This window comes from Opisthocomus hoazin, chromosome 2 (genome assembly GCF_030867145.1).
Source record: "Opisthocomus hoazin isolate bOpiHoa1 chromosome 2, bOpiHoa1.hap1, whole genome shotgun sequence".
Lineage (NCBI taxonomy): Eukaryota > Metazoa > Chordata > Aves > Opisthocomiformes > Opisthocomidae > Opisthocomus > Opisthocomus hoazin.
In genome coordinates, this window is record NC_134415.1 from 131,996,802 (window position 1) to 132,013,876 (window position 17,075).

At 50.6% G+C, this 17,075-nt stretch overlaps 1 protein-coding gene across 2 annotated transcripts in view; it reads left to right on the top strand.

The window, feature by feature from the left end:
• Positions 1–9,473, top strand: part of ASXL2 (ASXL transcriptional regulator 2) — a 113,413-nt gene extending 103,940 nt beyond the window's left edge. For both annotated transcript variants that reach the window (XM_075415132.1, XM_075415131.1), the window contains 2 exons: positions 911–1,625; positions 4,681–9,473. In XM_075415132.1, the coding sequence (XP_075271247.1) occupies positions 911–1,625; positions 4,681–7,086 (3,121 nt within the window). In that variant the 3' untranslated portion in view covers positions 7,087–9,473. The remainder of the gene's footprint in view (positions 1–910; positions 1,626–4,680) is intronic.
• The last annotated feature ends 7,602 nt before the right edge of the window (positions 9,474–17,075 follow it).

A 17,075-nucleotide genomic window follows, 5' to 3' on the forward strand; every position in this document is an offset into this window, starting at 1 on the left:
GTTAGCAAAGAGCTTTACTCGGGGAACTGACCGGGTTCTCCGAGTGCTGGCAGCCAGGGTGTCACCACGCACGGAGCTCAGTGCTGGAAGATAAAAGGTGGCAGCCGTGTTCTTGAAGCTTTAGGGGGACAGGGGACAGCAGGACAGCGTGGAGGTGACGTGCACAATAGCAGGACTTAGGTTCTCTCTCGCTCCGAAGAACTGGTCTGGTAGAAGTCAATCCCATAGATGCATCAGGCTGGCTTCATCAGACTCTGTGGGTTCATGTTTGGGCAAAAAACCCAAATCTGATATTTCGTTAAGAGGGATGGGTGAAGTTAATCCCAAAGCAGAGATTAGATTCCCAGCTTGTTCGCTTCTTTCACAAATAAAGGTGGAAGAATAATACAGAATGAAAACACTCCCGGCTTTTTGATGATGGGGAGAGGGAGTGGTGCCGGTTCCAAGCTCAGGGTACGTCCGTGGTCCTGGCACTAGCCGTGTGCCTCGGCAGCAAACGGTGGGACGCCTTGCAGTGTCCCCTTCTGCAGATGTCACTGTATGAGCTGAAGTCAGACGCAAGCAGTGCGGGGTCTGCTGCAGAGATACGTCTGTGGTGGCTAATAAAGGGAATATTTGCTGTTGGCCAGATCCATTTGATCTGCAGCCAGACTGGTGTCTGGACAGAGGACCAGATCGAACCTGTGCTCTGTGTTTTTCATTTAGCTGGTTTTAGGCTTTGCTGTGAACTTCTGTTTCATGTGGAAGTACCAACAGCACGGGAGGTTTTCAAAGATCGTGGCACAGGCTTAGGTGCGTGAGGCACATTTATTTAGGGTGTGGTACATAGAGAATCCTCTCAGTTTTCCTAAGGATAGTATGCTTTTTGTAAGAATGTTTTACAAAATAAGAATTCTGTTTTTATTGATAGTTCTGGACTAAGTCCTGAAGAGTCCAAGAGGCTGACAGCAAACACCAGCCCTGCCGAGACAGAGACCGAAACCCCAGCAGCTGAACAGCCAAAATGCCCACCGGCCTCTCTGGCACCACTCAAAGAGGAGATGCCCTCTCCGTTGGAGTCCAAAGCACAAGCAGCCCAGGAAGCACCAGCGATGACAAAAGGAGGAGAGGAGAGAAGAGAGGACACGCAGCCCAAGCCAGCCAAACCTGTGGAGGCCTCGGTTTCCCCGGATGGGTGCGCAGTGAAACCTGGCGACCACTCTCTCCCCAAAAAAGAGGGAGTCCAAGGAGAATCCGTTCAAGAGAAACCCCCAACTGCCGCTAGTCAAAAGCCCGAAGAGAGAAAGCACGCCGCATCGAAGGGTGTGCTCACGAAAGAGCCTGTCAGTACCTCAGTTTTGGCCCCGAGTAAACCAAAGAGCCCCGAAGCAGGCGCAGTAGCAGCAGACGTGAAAAGTCCAGCGATTACTCCAGAAACGCCAGGAAAGAAGTCCCCTGTAAATGAAGAAATGGAAGTCAGTGTTGAAGCCCCCAAGAGGAAGTCAGAGAGTCACGAAGAAGCTCTTACCAGCCCGGAAAAAAAGCCACGCATCACGGAGAACTGTCAGCACCCGCAGGCGTTTCGGACCCAGCCACAGCCCTTTCCTGCGGCGGGGACCCCGGTGCCGCGGGTACCCCCGCTCAAGGTAAAGAGATCCACAGCGGGGCCTTGCATGGGTCAGTTCAGCTGGTGGCTCTCACCGAAACGCTCTGTCGGTTCAGTTCCAGTTCTGTGTGTAAATCATGTTACCTTATTATAGCAATGGAAATGTTTCATCCAAAAACGTAAAAGCTCAGCTGTGTGCTAAAGGGAGTCTGCTGGCTGGCTGATCAGCGTAACTTCAGTTAAGTATCTCTTGTGCACCTGCATCTGTTAAGAGATCTCTTGGGCCAGGAGCTCACAGCATTGTGCGGGAGCCCCAGACCGAGCGTAACAGGGGTGCTGTAGGCGGGGGAAGCTGGGGAGAGCCGCGGAGGAACCGCCAGACTATACCAACAAAGCACGTCGTAGCCAGAGGTGCACAGAGCTTTGCAGAGCACAGAATCACAGAATCACAGCATGTTCGGGGTTGGCAGGGCCCTCTGCGGGTCACCCAGCCCAACCCCCTGCCCAAGCAGGGTCACCCAGAGCAGGGGGCACAGCACCGCGGCCAGGCGGGGCTGGAATATCTCCAGAGAAGGAGACTCCCCAGCCCCTCTGGGCAGCCTGGGCCAGGGCTCCGGCACCCTCAGAGGGAAGAAGTTCTTCCTCGGGTTCAGCTGGAACTTCCCAGGCTTCAGTTTGTGCCCGTTGCCCCTTGTCCTGTCGCTGGGCACCACTGCAAAGAGTCTGGCCCCGTCCTCCTGACCCCCACCCTGCAGATATTTAGAGGCATTTCGAAGGTCCCCTCGCAGCCTTCTCTTCTCCAGGCTGAACAAGCCCAGCTCCCTCAGCCTCTCCTCGGAGGAGAGATGCTCCAGTCCCTTCATCATCCTCGTAGCCCAGATGCATGAGTATCCCCAGCAGTACAATAACGGGTCCAGAAGGAATGCTATCAGCAGCCTCTTCTGTTAGACCAAGTCCAGAAACTAAATTATTTCCCTGTATTAAAAAAAAAAAAAAAAAGACCATCTAGAAATCATGCAGTTAGCACTTACACCAGCTGGATGCAGCGTGGTGCCAGGCTGGGTAGCAGGGAAAGACTATTTTCGGGAGCATCTCAATTCCAAAAGCTGCTGAGTCACAGAATCACAGAATCACAGAATAGTAGGGGTTGGAAGGGACCTCTGTGGGTCATCAAGTCCAACCCTCCTGCCGAAGCAGGGTCACCTACAGGAGGCTGCACAGGACCTTGTCCAGGCGGGTCTTGAATATCTCCAGAGAAGGAGACTCCACAGCCCCTCTGGGCAGCCTGGGCCAGGGCTCCGTCACCCTCAGAGGGAAGAAGTTCTTCCTCATGTTCAGCTGGAACTTCCTGTGCCTCAGTTTGTGCCCATTGCCCCTTGTCCTGCCACTGGGCACCACTGAAAAGAGCTTGGCCCCATCCTCCTGACACCCACCCTGCAGAGTCGTAGCGAGAGCCCACGTCGGAAGGGAAACGGGCACCAAGTCACCCCTGGGCTAGGGCAGATGGGGAGGAAGCTCGAGAGAAACATCCCCGACTCTGGCCTGGAGCACGCGGTGCTCTTGCCCGGGAGATGGGGGTCACAGGAGCACACCCCTCCTGCTGCACCGCCAGGGAATGCCCCGCTGGGGCGAGACGCTCCCGGGTCAGACGCTTGGTCCTCTGCCAGAAGGTGATGACAGGATTGCACGTGTGCAGGTAGCGCCGATCCCTCCTTCAGTGACGTTGTGCTCAACAGGGACAGGAAATGGGCGAGCCAGCGCGGAAATGTTTGTTACAGTCGCGTGTGGCTGCAAGAACAGAAAGGTTTGGTTTCTGCAGGATAGGGCCTGCGCCTTTCCTACCAGAGTTTGCTCTGGTTCAAGTTCAGCTCCCTGGTGTGGGGCCTTAGGCAGAAGCTGTAAATGGAAAATGGGTTAATTACTCTGTTTCTGTGTCTCCTAAGAATTCTGCTCTCCTGCTAAGATTCTTTTACACTAGGAAGTACACAAACACAAAATTTAAAAAATGGTTAATTATTGATACTGTGTTAATAAGTGTGGCACACAGGTACGAAAGGATTACTGAAATGTGTCAGTGACAGAAAACTGGGGGAAAACTCTCAGTAAAAGAGATTTGAAATATAGAGGAAGAGTGGCTGACCTTCCAGTGTAATAAACATGGGATTTAATTTAATAAGAGAGTGAATCCAAGGGCGATTGGCAATATTTTCCCCTGTAAGGCAGAAGGCATGTCACTCCTCAGTACGGAAAGGAGCGGTGAACTGGTTAATCAGAAGATGAGTGGGAGGCAGCGAGGTATTGCAGATACACGAGAACGAGCGTAACCTCAAAACACACTCGCGTAACTCTGCAGTGGAGATGGAAGAGCACTGACCTTAGAGCGCTGTTCTCATCACAGAATCACAGAATCACAGAACAGTAGGGGTTGGAAGGGACCTCTGTGGGTCATCTAGTCCAACCCTCCTGCCCAAGCAGGGTCACCTACAGCAGGCTGCACAGGACCTTGTCATCACTTACCTTCGGGAAAGAACAAGCTTGCGGGAAGTAGACTGGGATGGTGAGGGGAGCAGAGAACCTATTTTAGAAGGAAGGATTAAAATATTGGTGTTTTATCTACAGAAACGCAGTGGAGGGGTCAGTATTGCTTTGTGTAAAAGCACTGAGGAACGAGGGTAAATACACAGGGGGAAAAGAGCAATGCAAAATCAAGCAGAATGCTGACACAAAACTTTAAAAGGATCTAAATTACACAGGAATAAAATATGAAACTTGGAATAAGGGGTGACAGGAGTTGAGCTGTGGAGGAATCCTACGGTTTTTTCCGAGGGAGCTTTGAGTAACGGTGTACGATGCACCAGCCTGCGACGGCAAGGGCTGAGCTTCCAATCTGAGCCACCAAGATTGTCAAAGACCTCAAACAGGTGTGGCAGACATCGAACGATCACACACATCTTGTGTTATTTACCTCAAGCGAGGGAGATGAGGGATTTCTCCAGAACTACAGCTATTTCTCTAAGCCCAAACTGCAAGCGCCTCAGTGTGTGGGTTCAGTGTTCCCCGTATCTCAGCTGTGCTTTCCTCCTCCTCTGTTTCAGATTCCCGTTTCCAGAATCTCCCCGATGCCATTTCCTGCGGGCCAGGTCTCTCCCAGGGCACGTTTCCCAGTCTCACTTACCAGTCCGGGAAGAACCGGGGCCAGAACTTTGGCCGACATCAAGGCGAAAGCCCAGCAAGCCAAGGCCCAGAGGGCAGCGGCCGCCGCTGCCGCCGCCGCCGCCGCTGCCGCCGCCTCGGCGGGGGGGGCTGTGCCCGGGCCCGGACCCGGCGGCGGTGGGGGTCCCCTGGGCGGTGGAGCAGAGAAGAGTAACGCAGCAACGAGCGGAACCAGCGAAACTGGAATTCGAGGAAATGCACTGGAACTGGCAGGAACTGGAAGCGGGGGAAGTTCGAGAAGGTTTCTTCCCCATTGCCCAGGGAGCCATACCCAAATGGAGACCCAGGCCGCGGAGCAGGCACCACCTCACAACCCTTCTAGAGCACAACTACAGCAAGCTTCCACGCTGCAACCCAGAACTGCAGCCAGCAGTACAGGCAGCAGCTCCTCCTCGTCAGCGGTGTCGGCATTAGAGAGAACCAGCGGAATCAGGCAGAGCCCCCCCGGTGTGCAGGTAAATCAGGCTTCAGGCTCGCCGTGTGCTGGCAGCAGCGACAGACAGGAGAAGGCACCTTCTGCTCCGGCAGGTCCGAGCGGGGCCTGTGGGGCACCGGCTGTCAGGGACGGAACAGGCTGCGTCACGGCGTCCACAGCAGGTCCCAACACAAAGGTAGCTAAGGTAGCACCTACGGCCTTAGGAGGGACCAGCTCAGATGTTCCTAAAGGTAAACCTCCTTCCCCTCCGATGTCGTCACCAACACCCACGAGCTCCGAAGCCCAGGCTGGAGGTGTGGTCGCGTCTGGTACATCTGTCCCACCCTCTAACACTTCGTCGGTAGCACCGAGCCTTAAAACACACGCAAGCTCAAGTGGGGCCCTCCCGAAACCAAGCTCCAGTATTCCTGCTAACAACCCTTTGGTCACCCAGCTTCTTCAAGGCAAGAACGTCCCTCTGGAGCAAATCCTGCCGAAGCCTCTCACCAAAGCAGAGATGAAAACTGTCCCTTTAGAATCTCGTGAAGAAAAAGGGGTGGCAGCAGCATCCAGTGCTACCAGTGTAGCAGGGAACGGCACTGGAGCCGAGGGCGGTGAAAGACAATCGAGTTTGCCCATACAACAGCTTGGGAAGATCTTTTGCCAGAACAGGCCTCTGCCTCACATTCCAAGGACCTTTCCGCTCCCCTCGGGAAAGGACCCTGGTCTTGACCAGCACCAGTGCCACGAGGCGCTCAGCAAAACGACCCAAGAGCAGATCCTTCAGACGCTTATCAAGAGGGTCCAGAGGCAGAATGTGTTGCCAGTCCTTCAGCCTTCACAACTGAACCTCACTCACTCAGGTTTCCAGTTAGAAAACAGCTCCACCAGCCAGAGGTTTATGCTCGGTTTCATGGGCAGAAGGACATCCAAGCCTGCGATGTCTGGTCATTATCTGCTCAACATTTCCACCTATGGTCGTGGTTCAGAGAGTTTGAGGAGAGGCTTCTCCTTGAACCCGGAAAACCGCTTGTGTCTGAACAGTCCTGCTGATGCTCCAAAACCAGAATTCGGGGAATGTGAGGAGACAGCTGGCCACGGCAGCAGCAGCGAGGAAGGAGATGCAGATGATGAGAGTACTGGTGATGAACGTGAACATATCAGCGTGAAAGAGGAGCCCCAGGCTTCTGGTCAGTGTGAAAAAGAGCAGGTATCACAAGGCATAAATTCTTCGGATTACAGCACCTTTGCTAAGAAGGGGGTAAAGACAGAAGCAGCCACGTCTCAGCAAGCAGCAGTCAACAAGGAGAGCGTTCAGGCGTTTGATGGAACTACGTTAGCACGAGATTTTATTCAAGCCGCTCAAGAGCAAATGGCACATGCAATGAGGGGGAAAACGCACAGCAGTCCGGAGCTTCTCAGCACTCCTGTACCGTCCTCGGACTCTGCGCAGCAGCAGCCCCCGCGGCTTTCTCCTTCACACCCTCCAAAGCTGTCTGGAAATGCTGCAGCACAGCTCATTGGGCCCAGCTACAGTGGCACAATAAACGTCTCCACCTCCCCAGACGTGAACCAAGGGTCTCTCATGACTGGGCTGTCTGAATGCAACCAGTTGTCCAGCAGCATGGGGAATGTCATGTCCTTTTCCGTGACGGTAACCACCATTTCCACCAGCCAAGCTATGAACTCTGGCAGCCACCCTCAGACCATCCCCGTGCAAGCCTTCGCTGAAGACAGCAGCATGGAGGATTCCCCTTCCAAATGTTACTGCAGGTTGAAAGCCATGATCATGTGCAAGGGCTGCGGTGCCTTCTGCCATGACGATTGCATTGGCCCCTCTAAGCTCTGTGTCTCCTGCCTCGTCGTGCGGTAACCGGGGCGGGAAGCGAGGAAGAGGATGGCTTGATTTTTGGTTTTGTGTTCAGAAGTACATTGGGAAGAAAACAGGAAATTTACTGCCTTGCACAAGAGACACGTTACTGAATCAGGAATACAGAGTAGAGTTCTTCTTTCATTAAAGAAAGAGCACCTTCTTGTACAGTGAGTCTAAATTGAGCTCAACTACGTGAATTGTGACAAGAGTTTGCACTTAAGGAATTATGTAAATATGTCACATTATTTTGTTTAAAAATATTTTTTCAATCTTTTAGGAGGTAGTGTTTGACTTGTACTGCAGTTTCATTAACCCCAGCCTGCTATCCAGCGTGTTTGCTGAGCTCTGCTCTAGATGGGGGAACGAACCCCCGGCAAAACCTTAGCCTGTTGCCGGTCTTCTCTGGACAAAGAGAAGAACGGGATAATCGAGAAACGAAACGTTTGTCCTGACTGATCACGGAGCACCGAAGCAGGAACCCCTGATGGGGCTCGCTTTGGTGCTCTAAATTCTAGTTCAAATTTGCCAGACTTGGCAGGCGTTAACATCGTACCAGCCCTCCAAGTCACTGCCTTTCGCTTGCGGCCGGGCTGTTTCCAGAAGGCGTACTGGGTTGTGCAATATTGGCTGGCGGTTCTGATCTGCGTATCCTCTCCTCTTCAAGGAGCCAGTTGCACTAACCTTGTTCTAAGGCAGGGAGTGTCTCGATTTGCTCCTGGCAAATACTGAAAAAGGCAACTGTACTAACCATAGGATTCAAGACCTTAAATCATTAAACCAACTCGGTAACCATGATTATTGGTAATCCCAGGAACCATTTAAAGCAGAGATCACAAACATGTGCTGAGCTGCGTTTCATTGCTGGACTGTCACGACTGGGCAGAAACCCTCTTTCTGAGGCGTTTCGAGCGAGCTGGAAAGTGCCGCCGGCAGCCACGACCCATCGGCTGTTAGGGCACGTGGTGCGGGTGGAGTGGGTCACCCTCGGTCCTGCTGTTTTCTAGGAAGCTTGCTGTGCTCGTTCAAACCTCCCCGATGGTCAGATGTCTCTAATTTCTATAGAAGATTTTATATTTAGCCAAGTGTAGGGAAAGGAAAACAAGTGTCTCGTTGGGCCTCACCGTTAGCCCGCCGTGGGTGTCTCTTCGTGGTTTAGAATACCAAATCAGGCTTGACTCCGCTTGGGTTTTGCTCAGCTGAGGTGCGGGGTTGCGCTGGGGCTGGGGAAGGAGGCTGCACTGCGGCCCTTGTACCCGATCGTGGGGCACAGCAGGTGATGCTCCTCCTTGCTTTCGGTGCTCACAAATTCCTTTGTATAATTGATTAATTGAAATTAAAGCGGTTACAGAACGGTGCTCCGTTCTCGGCCAGAAGAATTGACGACAGGCTGGCTAACGAAGCCCACGCCAAGCTGCATTTCGATGTATTGCAACGTGTCTGTGTCCTGTCCAGGAGCTGTGTGTTGTTTCTCTTCCGAAACAAAGAGCATCAGGTTCAAGAATCACGTCCAGTCCCACGTTGTGGCTGTGCGGGGCGGGTGGGGGGCCATACCACATCTTGGTCAGGTAACAGATCCATATCTTTTTGATGGAAAAGCACTGAGTTCACTTTTAATCCAAAGGCCTTTTTAAGATGAAGCAATATTAAAAAAATGGGGGACAGCTGTTCTGTGAGCTGGGGTCCTCAGCCTTCCTTCTTTCCATTTGAGTATACTACTGCTCTCCCCCTCCCCTCTCCCTCGCCTGGGAACCTGGCAGGCTCCTGGGAAAGGCCAGAAGTAATTGCCTGTGAAGCAGTGTGGTGTTCCAAGGAGCGGTGGTGATTTATTTGGTAATGATAAAGAAAACAGAGTTGCGGACTTGATCACGCCGTAACAGGAACGTTTCCTTCCCTGTCCAGCAGAGCATGGCGTCCTCCAGCACAGGGTTAGCGGGTGGGAGTTAGCAAGGGCTGCAGCGCGCCGTGGTCTCCATTTTGCTCATCCTGTATTTACTGGGGAGCAGTGACCCCTGCTTTCTAACTACGCATCACTGCTCAGACATCCAGTGCTGAAGGAGGGTTGAAGTATTAGAAATACTGTCGCAGAATCCCAGCATGGCAGGGGTTGGCAGGGCCCTCTGTGGGTCACCCAGCCCAACCCCCTGCCCAAGCAGGGTCACCCAGAGCAGGGGGCACAGCACCGCGGCCAGGCGGGGCTGGAATATCTCCAGAGAAGGAGACTCCACAGCCCCTCTGGGCAGCCTGGGCCAGGGCTCCGTCACCCTCAGAGGGAAGAAGTTCTTCCTCGGGTTCAGCTGGAGCTTCCCAGGCTTCAGTTTGTGCCCGTTGCCCCTTGTCCTGTCGCTGGGCACCACTGAAAAGAGCTTGGCCCCATCCTCCTGACACCCACCCTGCAGATATTTGTAGGCATTTATAAGGTCCCCTCGCAGCCTTCTCTTCTTCAGGCTGAACAAGCCCAGTTCCCTCAACCTCTCCTCGTAGTGGAGATGTTCCAGTCCCCTCATCATCCTCGTAGCCAGATATTCATAAGCATTTATTATGTCCCCTCGCAGCCTTCTCTTCAGGCTACAACTGCAATCTAAAAAAAAAAAAAAAACCCACCCACAAAAATTACTCCCAGCTTTCCGCCATGCCGCGCACACGGTGGTGGTGGCTGTAGGCCAAGGAACGGCCCCCGGGCTGTGCCCGTTCCCCTGCCATCTGCGGGCGTGCGCAGGCAGAGGGGCAAACAGCGGTTGGCTTCTCCCGTTGCAGCCCCGGACGCTGTAACGGGGATAATCTCACTCCCTGGGTGGACCTGAACATCAGCAGCGACTGGGGCAGCGGCGCCTCACTGCCTGCTTCCCTCTCTTGTGCCGCAGGAGGAATTTCTGCCATTGTTTGAGGTCTCGGGCGCAGTGTAAAATGGTGTCAAGCTGTGTGCCCACTACTGAGAGCAGGGTCTGGCCGTTCCTGATTAACTCGAGCCTTGTCTAGACGTGAAGGGTGTTACAGCAGCGGAGTCCTCAGTTCACAGAATAGCAGGGGTTGGAAGGGACCTCTGTGGGTCATCTAGTCCAACCCCCCCGCCGAAGCAGGGTCACCTACAGCAGGCTGCACAGGACCTTGTCCAGGCGGGTCTTGAATATCTCCAGAGAAGGAGACTCCACAACCTCCCTGGGCAGCCTGTTCCAGTGCTCCGTCACCCTCAGAGGGAAGAAGTTCCTCCTCATGTTCAGACGGAACTTCCTGTGCCTCAGTTTGTGCCCATTGCCCCTTGTCCTGTCACTGGGCACCACTGAAAAGAGCTTGGCCCCATCCTCCTGACACCCACCCTGCAGATATTTAGAGGCATTTATAAGCTCCCCTCGCAGCCTTCTCTTCTCCAGGCTGAACAAGCCCAGCTCCCTCAGCCTCTCCTCGTAGCGGAGATGCTCCAGTCCCCTCACCATCCTTGTAGCCCTCCGCTGGACTCTCTCCAGTAGCTCTTCATCCTTCTTGAACTGGGGAGCCCAGAACTGGACACAGTTAGACACATCCGTTCCTGTCTAAGACAGATCCCCCAGTATAATCCAATTTAAAGATTGTTGCTAGTTACAAACTGAACTGAAAAAGTCATTCTTGCCTCCAATAAGAGCAAAGAGGTTTTGCTGGCATAATTGCATCAGTTCTGTTCACACCTTGGCTTCGATCGGTGTCATTATTCTGGGCTGACACGGCTGCCTAAGAGCGGGAAGGAGAAGACGCTGAAGGAGCAGCAGGCTGTGATCTGCCGGCTCGCTCTTGCCGCTCGCAGGCTCGTCACCCTGCGGCAGCTGCAGCTCCAAAAGGCCGTTCCGTTGCTCCTCGCAGCACCGGCTCCGGCTTGTTCTTCCCTTTGAATTTCACAGGCGTCCTCTGTAGCGCGTGGGTTGGGTTTTCTAGGCCACAGACCCCTCTCGTGAGCCTGCTCGGGAAGTGCGAGACGCTGCTGTTGCATGCGTTGGCCAGCTTGGCTGTCACCATCCCAGGTGGGGATGGATGGTGACCACGAAGGTCGCGGTGGCTCCAGACTTGTCCTGGCCAGCGTAGGCATCTCGCACGATGACTCGCAAGTTTACAACTCTGTTCAGTGCCTTAGTTATATTTTAACAGATCAGCACTTTTCTTGGGCTACTTTTATTCTGTTTATTTTTAAGAAAAGAAATTCTTTGACTTGCATGTCTTTGATTTTAACATATGTTATGGGCTACTAGGTGAAACTTGATGGAATGGTCTCCACAGGTTTGCAAGGGGGCATTAAGTAGTTAGGAAATCATTGGAAACAGTGGGGCTCAGTGTAATAATCACTGCAAGTACTGGCCAACACAACACCTCAAAAGCTTTGCGTGTTTTACAGTGCTGGTTATTGAATAAAGTATTCCAGAAGGGGGAAATCCTGCAGCCTGTATAGGAGGGTTCCCTGCATGGGATCAGCCTGCTGCTGCCATGCTGCTGCAGCTTCTCCCGGCAGTCTCCACTCTTCCCATCACCCGACCTTCCCAGTGATCCTTCCAGCAAGATAATAAACCTGCCTTCACACTGGATTTATAAATGCAAGGGATGTCGTGACGCAGTTTAAAGCATTAGACTTTGGTTCCCCAGGTATTAAATTAATAGCACTATAGTAAATGCAGTCATAAAAAAGATCTGCGATAAAATGTTTTCAAAGCCTAACAGCAAACTGTGTTTGTGGCACTAAAAGCAACCTGAGTGAGAAAAGATACTCAGCTTTAAATTTTCTCTTCTGGGCTGCATCCAAGTCCTGCAGCGTGAGAACTAGAAATACGGCCTCACCAACAGAGTTTCACTTTCCAGTGGAAGAAAACCCCACGTACGCGTTGCAGTGGAGGAGCGAACGCAGCTCTGTAAATGAGTTCAGGTTTTGAGATGGATTGGTAGCACAGGGAAGGAATTTTGTGTGAAATTTTAATGTCCCTTCTTAAATCAAAAGGAAAGACCAAGATGCTTAACAGTTAATGCTGCTCAGCGGAGCTGTACCTTTTTTGTGGTGGTAAGAAATGGCTGATGGGGCTGCAGTTCCTGGTCCGGTCATTAGCAGCCAGGAGGTATCCTCAGGTCGTTACTTCTGACGGGGTCGTTGGCGCGGCTGCAGAGGCAGCAAAGACCATCCCGGGGCGTGCACAGGGGGTAGAGGAAGCGGGACGTGGGGCTCTCTCCTCCAGGCAGGCTCGGTCTGACGGTGCACGTGAGCCACTGGAAACTGGGCAGCCACCACACAGCCTGGAGAAAAGAAATGCCCTGGGGCTTCTTCCACGGAAAGGCCGGTGGCTGCCTTCCCTGGCACTGTCTCGCCAGCGGCGCGTGCAGCCCCGGGGAGCTGTCGTCACCCAGAGCTTTGCTGGGGCGCGGCTGGTGTCCGTGGGCAGCGTTCACCCGGCGGCGAGCTCCTCGCCGGTGTCGGGTCTGTGCTGCCGGCGTCTCGCAGGGAGGACGGCTCGAGTGTTCGCTAGGAGGGTGATAGCCAGGATTTTCTTTGTTACCTAGGTTGTTTTTTTTAATGCTATACATTTGATATAACTGAAGATAAATTTTAAGAGCTTACAGTAATATATTTTAATTAATATATATTTTAGTATCTGTAAAAAAAAAATTAACAAAGGATGATTTATCAGCTAGATAAACAGGGTATTGGGAGTGTGCACATCCTCAGCAAGGCCAAGAATAGTTTTACTAGCAGGAGAACTGAAAAGATTCATTTTTTTCCATTAATGCAATAAAAATGGGAATTCTTAAAAAGAAGAAATCCAGTACTGTTTACCACGTGCTTTTCTTGTTTTGACAACAGGCCTGTAAACACAGTTTGGAAGATACTAAACCTTTGTCTGTCTTTTGCCTTTTTAAAAGGGACTTAAATTGGAATAGAGGGTATGTACAGAAAAATCAAGTTGACACCATTTTAAAATGTATTTTTACACAAATAATATAGAAAAATCATATTTTACATAAGAATTTTAAGTATTTGAAATATGTATATATATACTGTATGTACTTCATATATTCTTTATTTTACATTTTCAATGTATTAAAAAGTATTTGAGCTGGTTGGATTTGAGCATGTAATAATGTTTAAAAAAAGGAAAAGAAGAGAAGAGGGAGAGAGGATGCGAGTGCTGCACCGCTGCAGACGCTGCTGATAGCAATCACAGGGTAGCAGAGCAACCAGAAGTTCAGGAGCAAATGCATTTTGGAAGAGTTTAGCAGTTTTAAGTAGAGCATACAGAAGATTTTCCAGTCCTGTGTGCTGTTTGTGTTTCCATTAATATTCGTTCATTTTGCCTCACAACCACCCACAATAACCTCTGGTGAGACGCCAAGAAGTTGAGGTGGATCTTTTATACAAGCAATGCTACCCTTACAGCCAAAGAGACGCACTGGTACAGAAGCTACTCAACCAAAACCGGTCAGAAGCTACTCAGTTTTGCTGTGCCACTGAAATTTTAACGAATAGCTTGATTTCTTGAGTGAGCATCTCATGGTGCTCATGGGGAATTCAAACGATACACCCAAAGCCCAGTGATTCAACGAAACGCTATCAAAGCAGATTTTTTTGCTTTACTTTGTAGGAATTTTGGTGAAAATCTCACTGTAGAGGACGATACGTCTTTGCAGCCATTAGAAATGGAGCGACTTCTCATCAGGCGATGCTCCCCTGGAGCAGCAGTTACCTGATGGGCAGAGCAGGTCAGACAGCAAAGGGGCGCGCGGCAGGAGGGCACGGCACTGGCAGGGTTCAGTCGCCTCCTGGCACTGTTACTAGCGTCAGCAGCAAACCCTGCCTGTTCTGTACGTACCTGCTTCTGAAAGAGCAGGAGATGGGCAGCCCCTCTGAAGTGCTGGCCCCAGTTCTGCGCCGAGAGGAACGCAGAGCTCTCCGGCGAGGAAGGTGCAGGCGGCTCCACAGCACGGGGGGCCCAGCGCGTGGGCCTCAGACCCCTGGCTGTGATGCCCATTTTGGCTTCCATGAATCTCAGATGACGTTTACGCTACTCCGCTTACTCCAGCAAGCAGCTGCAGGGATCCTGTCTGTAAACTGGAGGTGTTACAGCAATTCTCTGTCGCTGGGACCTACAGGGAAGGAAACTCAATGTGGGAAACGAAGCAGCGTTAACAAGTCACGTTTTAACAGTACAAACCTGAAAAGGCAGGCAGCTGCCATTTTTATACTGCTGCGATTATTATTGGAATCTCTGGAAAAAAACAAACCACGGCACCCAATACTTTGCTTGCTCTCGACACCCTGAGGGGGTTTGCACTCTATAAGCAGTTGCACTATACAGAATTCCCGCTGTTTGGGTGTGGGTATATCCACAGAGTCCATACGGGGGCTGTGCAGGCGTGTGTGCGTGTATACAGGTGTACACACAGCTGTGTTTTAGCTCAGTGTACGCAGTAAGACCAGCTTCATCTCAGTCTTCTAGTGACATGACACCTTGCAAAGCTACCCCAGACCTGAGACGGGATTACAGCTTTTATATTTGTTTTCGTATTTAAGATAGATGGGTTAGACAAAATATAGAATAGCAATGTCTTTTGAGCTGCTGCACTTTTTTAAAATACATTCCTTATTCCCCTGGTACTGCTGCATCTCCCAGCCCTTCCTCTCCCAGTTTAAAACTTCAACCCGACTGGTCTCCTGTACCTTTCAGTTAAGACTTCTCAGACGCTGCACTATAGATTTGACATTGGAAAAGCTGGGCCAAGAGTTCAACTTTTGGAGGCCAGGCCTCCGGGGCCCCATGCCAGGGCCAGCGCCAGGAAGGTGAACCAACAGGCACCGCCGGCGAGGAAACGAGGAGACGAATGCGATGCAGCTTTCTGCAGGCCTGCTTCCCAGCGGACACGGTTTAACTGTGCTGTCCGTGCGGATGCTCTTAGCCCACCTGCAGCGGAGACGGGACAGGCATTACCTTGAGCCTCAGGGACAGAGGTTTCAGTAACAATTTTTTGATCTGGTGTCTAGCGGTGTACCAAGGATACACCCCAAACAGGTGATTTCGCTGCATTTACAGCACCTTCCGTTGCCCTAAATCTTCTGTGCGATTGTGAGGCCATCCCCTATCACAGTCCGTTTGCAAAGTCAAATTTAAGAAACGTGGTGAGGCCTGTACGGAAAAAAAGCAGTTGTAGTTCAGTGACATAACTTCAAGGCATTTAAAAACCACACGGGCCAGTTCCGGCCAAGAGCCACCCATCAGGGCCAGACGTGGTCCATCGTGCTGCAGCTATGCATTTGGGCAAAGGTTGGTTTGTCAACAAGTTTTTCCTAGTTTTGCTGTATAAGATTCCACCTTAGCTTCTCACCAGCATTAAGAGGGATCTGAGGAGTGCTAAAAACAGCCTGTTTCTAACCCGTCACTTGAAGCTCTGTGTGCCCTTAGGAGATAGCACTTTGAGAAGCAAAAGCCTGCCCTGTGGCTTGTGTCTTATTGCGGATTCTGTTCCTCTTCCTCTCACTTATTTTTGTCATGTAAAACTACCTGCTTTATAAATGAATGTAAAATACAGTAGTTCTTCAGCACATGGACAAACGTGTATTTTATCTTAATGTTTCATTTTATGTTAAATAAAAAGCATATGATTTTATGGTTGATAGTACTGCTGATATTGATTTCTCCATGATTCCCTTTTGTCTTTCAAGGAACGCTGATAAACATCAGTGAACTACATTTTTCTAGCTTTATAAACTGTGGACATCTGTAAATTTTTTTCAACACAAGGGGAAATTTTTGGGTTAATATTACGCCTTATTAAACACTCTGCAGGTCCCTCAAGCCTCACTTCTTGTGGTCCTGAAACACGTCAGGGGCACTGAACTGTAGATTTGGGGAAAAGAAAGAGAGAAACAGGAAGAAACCTGTATCAAGTGATTGCAGCTTAGTTTCCCTTAAATGGAGAGATTCAGAGAAATAGATCTGTAACCAACTTTCTCCATTCCTGACAGGTAAACTTCGAATGCACTTAATAAATTTGTAAAATCAGCAGGACTGAGGTGCCTGGGAATGCGTAGGAAGCCTGGGACTTCTTTTCACTTAATGTATTAATAGTATCACCAGTCTCTATTTGAAGTACGGAAAGGTACCGTGAAGGGGCTGGGAACCTACCAGTGTGAATAATCAATCACATCGAGAGTGTAAAGAGTGAACACAGAATGGAGAAGGAAAGATCTGTAAAGAAATTTGTGTCCTGCAGAGCAAGGAGTGAATACAAGAAGTCCAGCTGAGTTGGAGTTTGCAACTGTCCACAAAAAAGCCCCCAGATTCCACCACCTCCTATAGCGAAAGACCACGAGAAGAAGAAGATGGTGATTAAAGATAGTCTTCAGGCATGGCCCAAAGCAATGCCCAAACCCAGAGCAACCCTGTTCCCTGTGCTCGCTGAGGCTGTTGTTACACACACCGCTGCAGCCGGATGACAGTTTTGCAGAGAGCTGACTCAAAAAGCTGTAGTTCAGGTCACACGTTGTTTTGTTTAGCCAGAGAACTCTGGTAACCTGTGCAGCATAGTTCTGACTGTACTTAAGACTAAGAGAAAATGATGTCATTCATGTGCCAGGTTCTGGAAGTTTTGATGCAAGGACTAATTGAAGACATGCTGATAAATGGGATAGAAAGGCACACGATCTCGCCAAAGGTATGATGAGTAATTCGGTGTGTTGTGTTGCTAAATGGTTTCTCATCAGATTACATAAGGTATCTCTTCAGTAATAAAAATGATACAAGAAACTGTTATGTGGGAAATCAGTAATAAAACTTGAGAAGATGAAGATAAATAAGGTAAATATAAAGTAAAACAATCGGTTCAAAGGGCCTTAGCAGATAGTCCTAAAAGTGGGAAAAGTTTGGATGGAGAAGTCTACCGAAATTCCTCACGGCTCAGCCTGGACATGGATCTTTTGAAGATTTTTTTCATCAGTGATCCTAGCACCAGCAGTTCAGAGTATCCCAGAAAAATTAACTGATGACACAAAC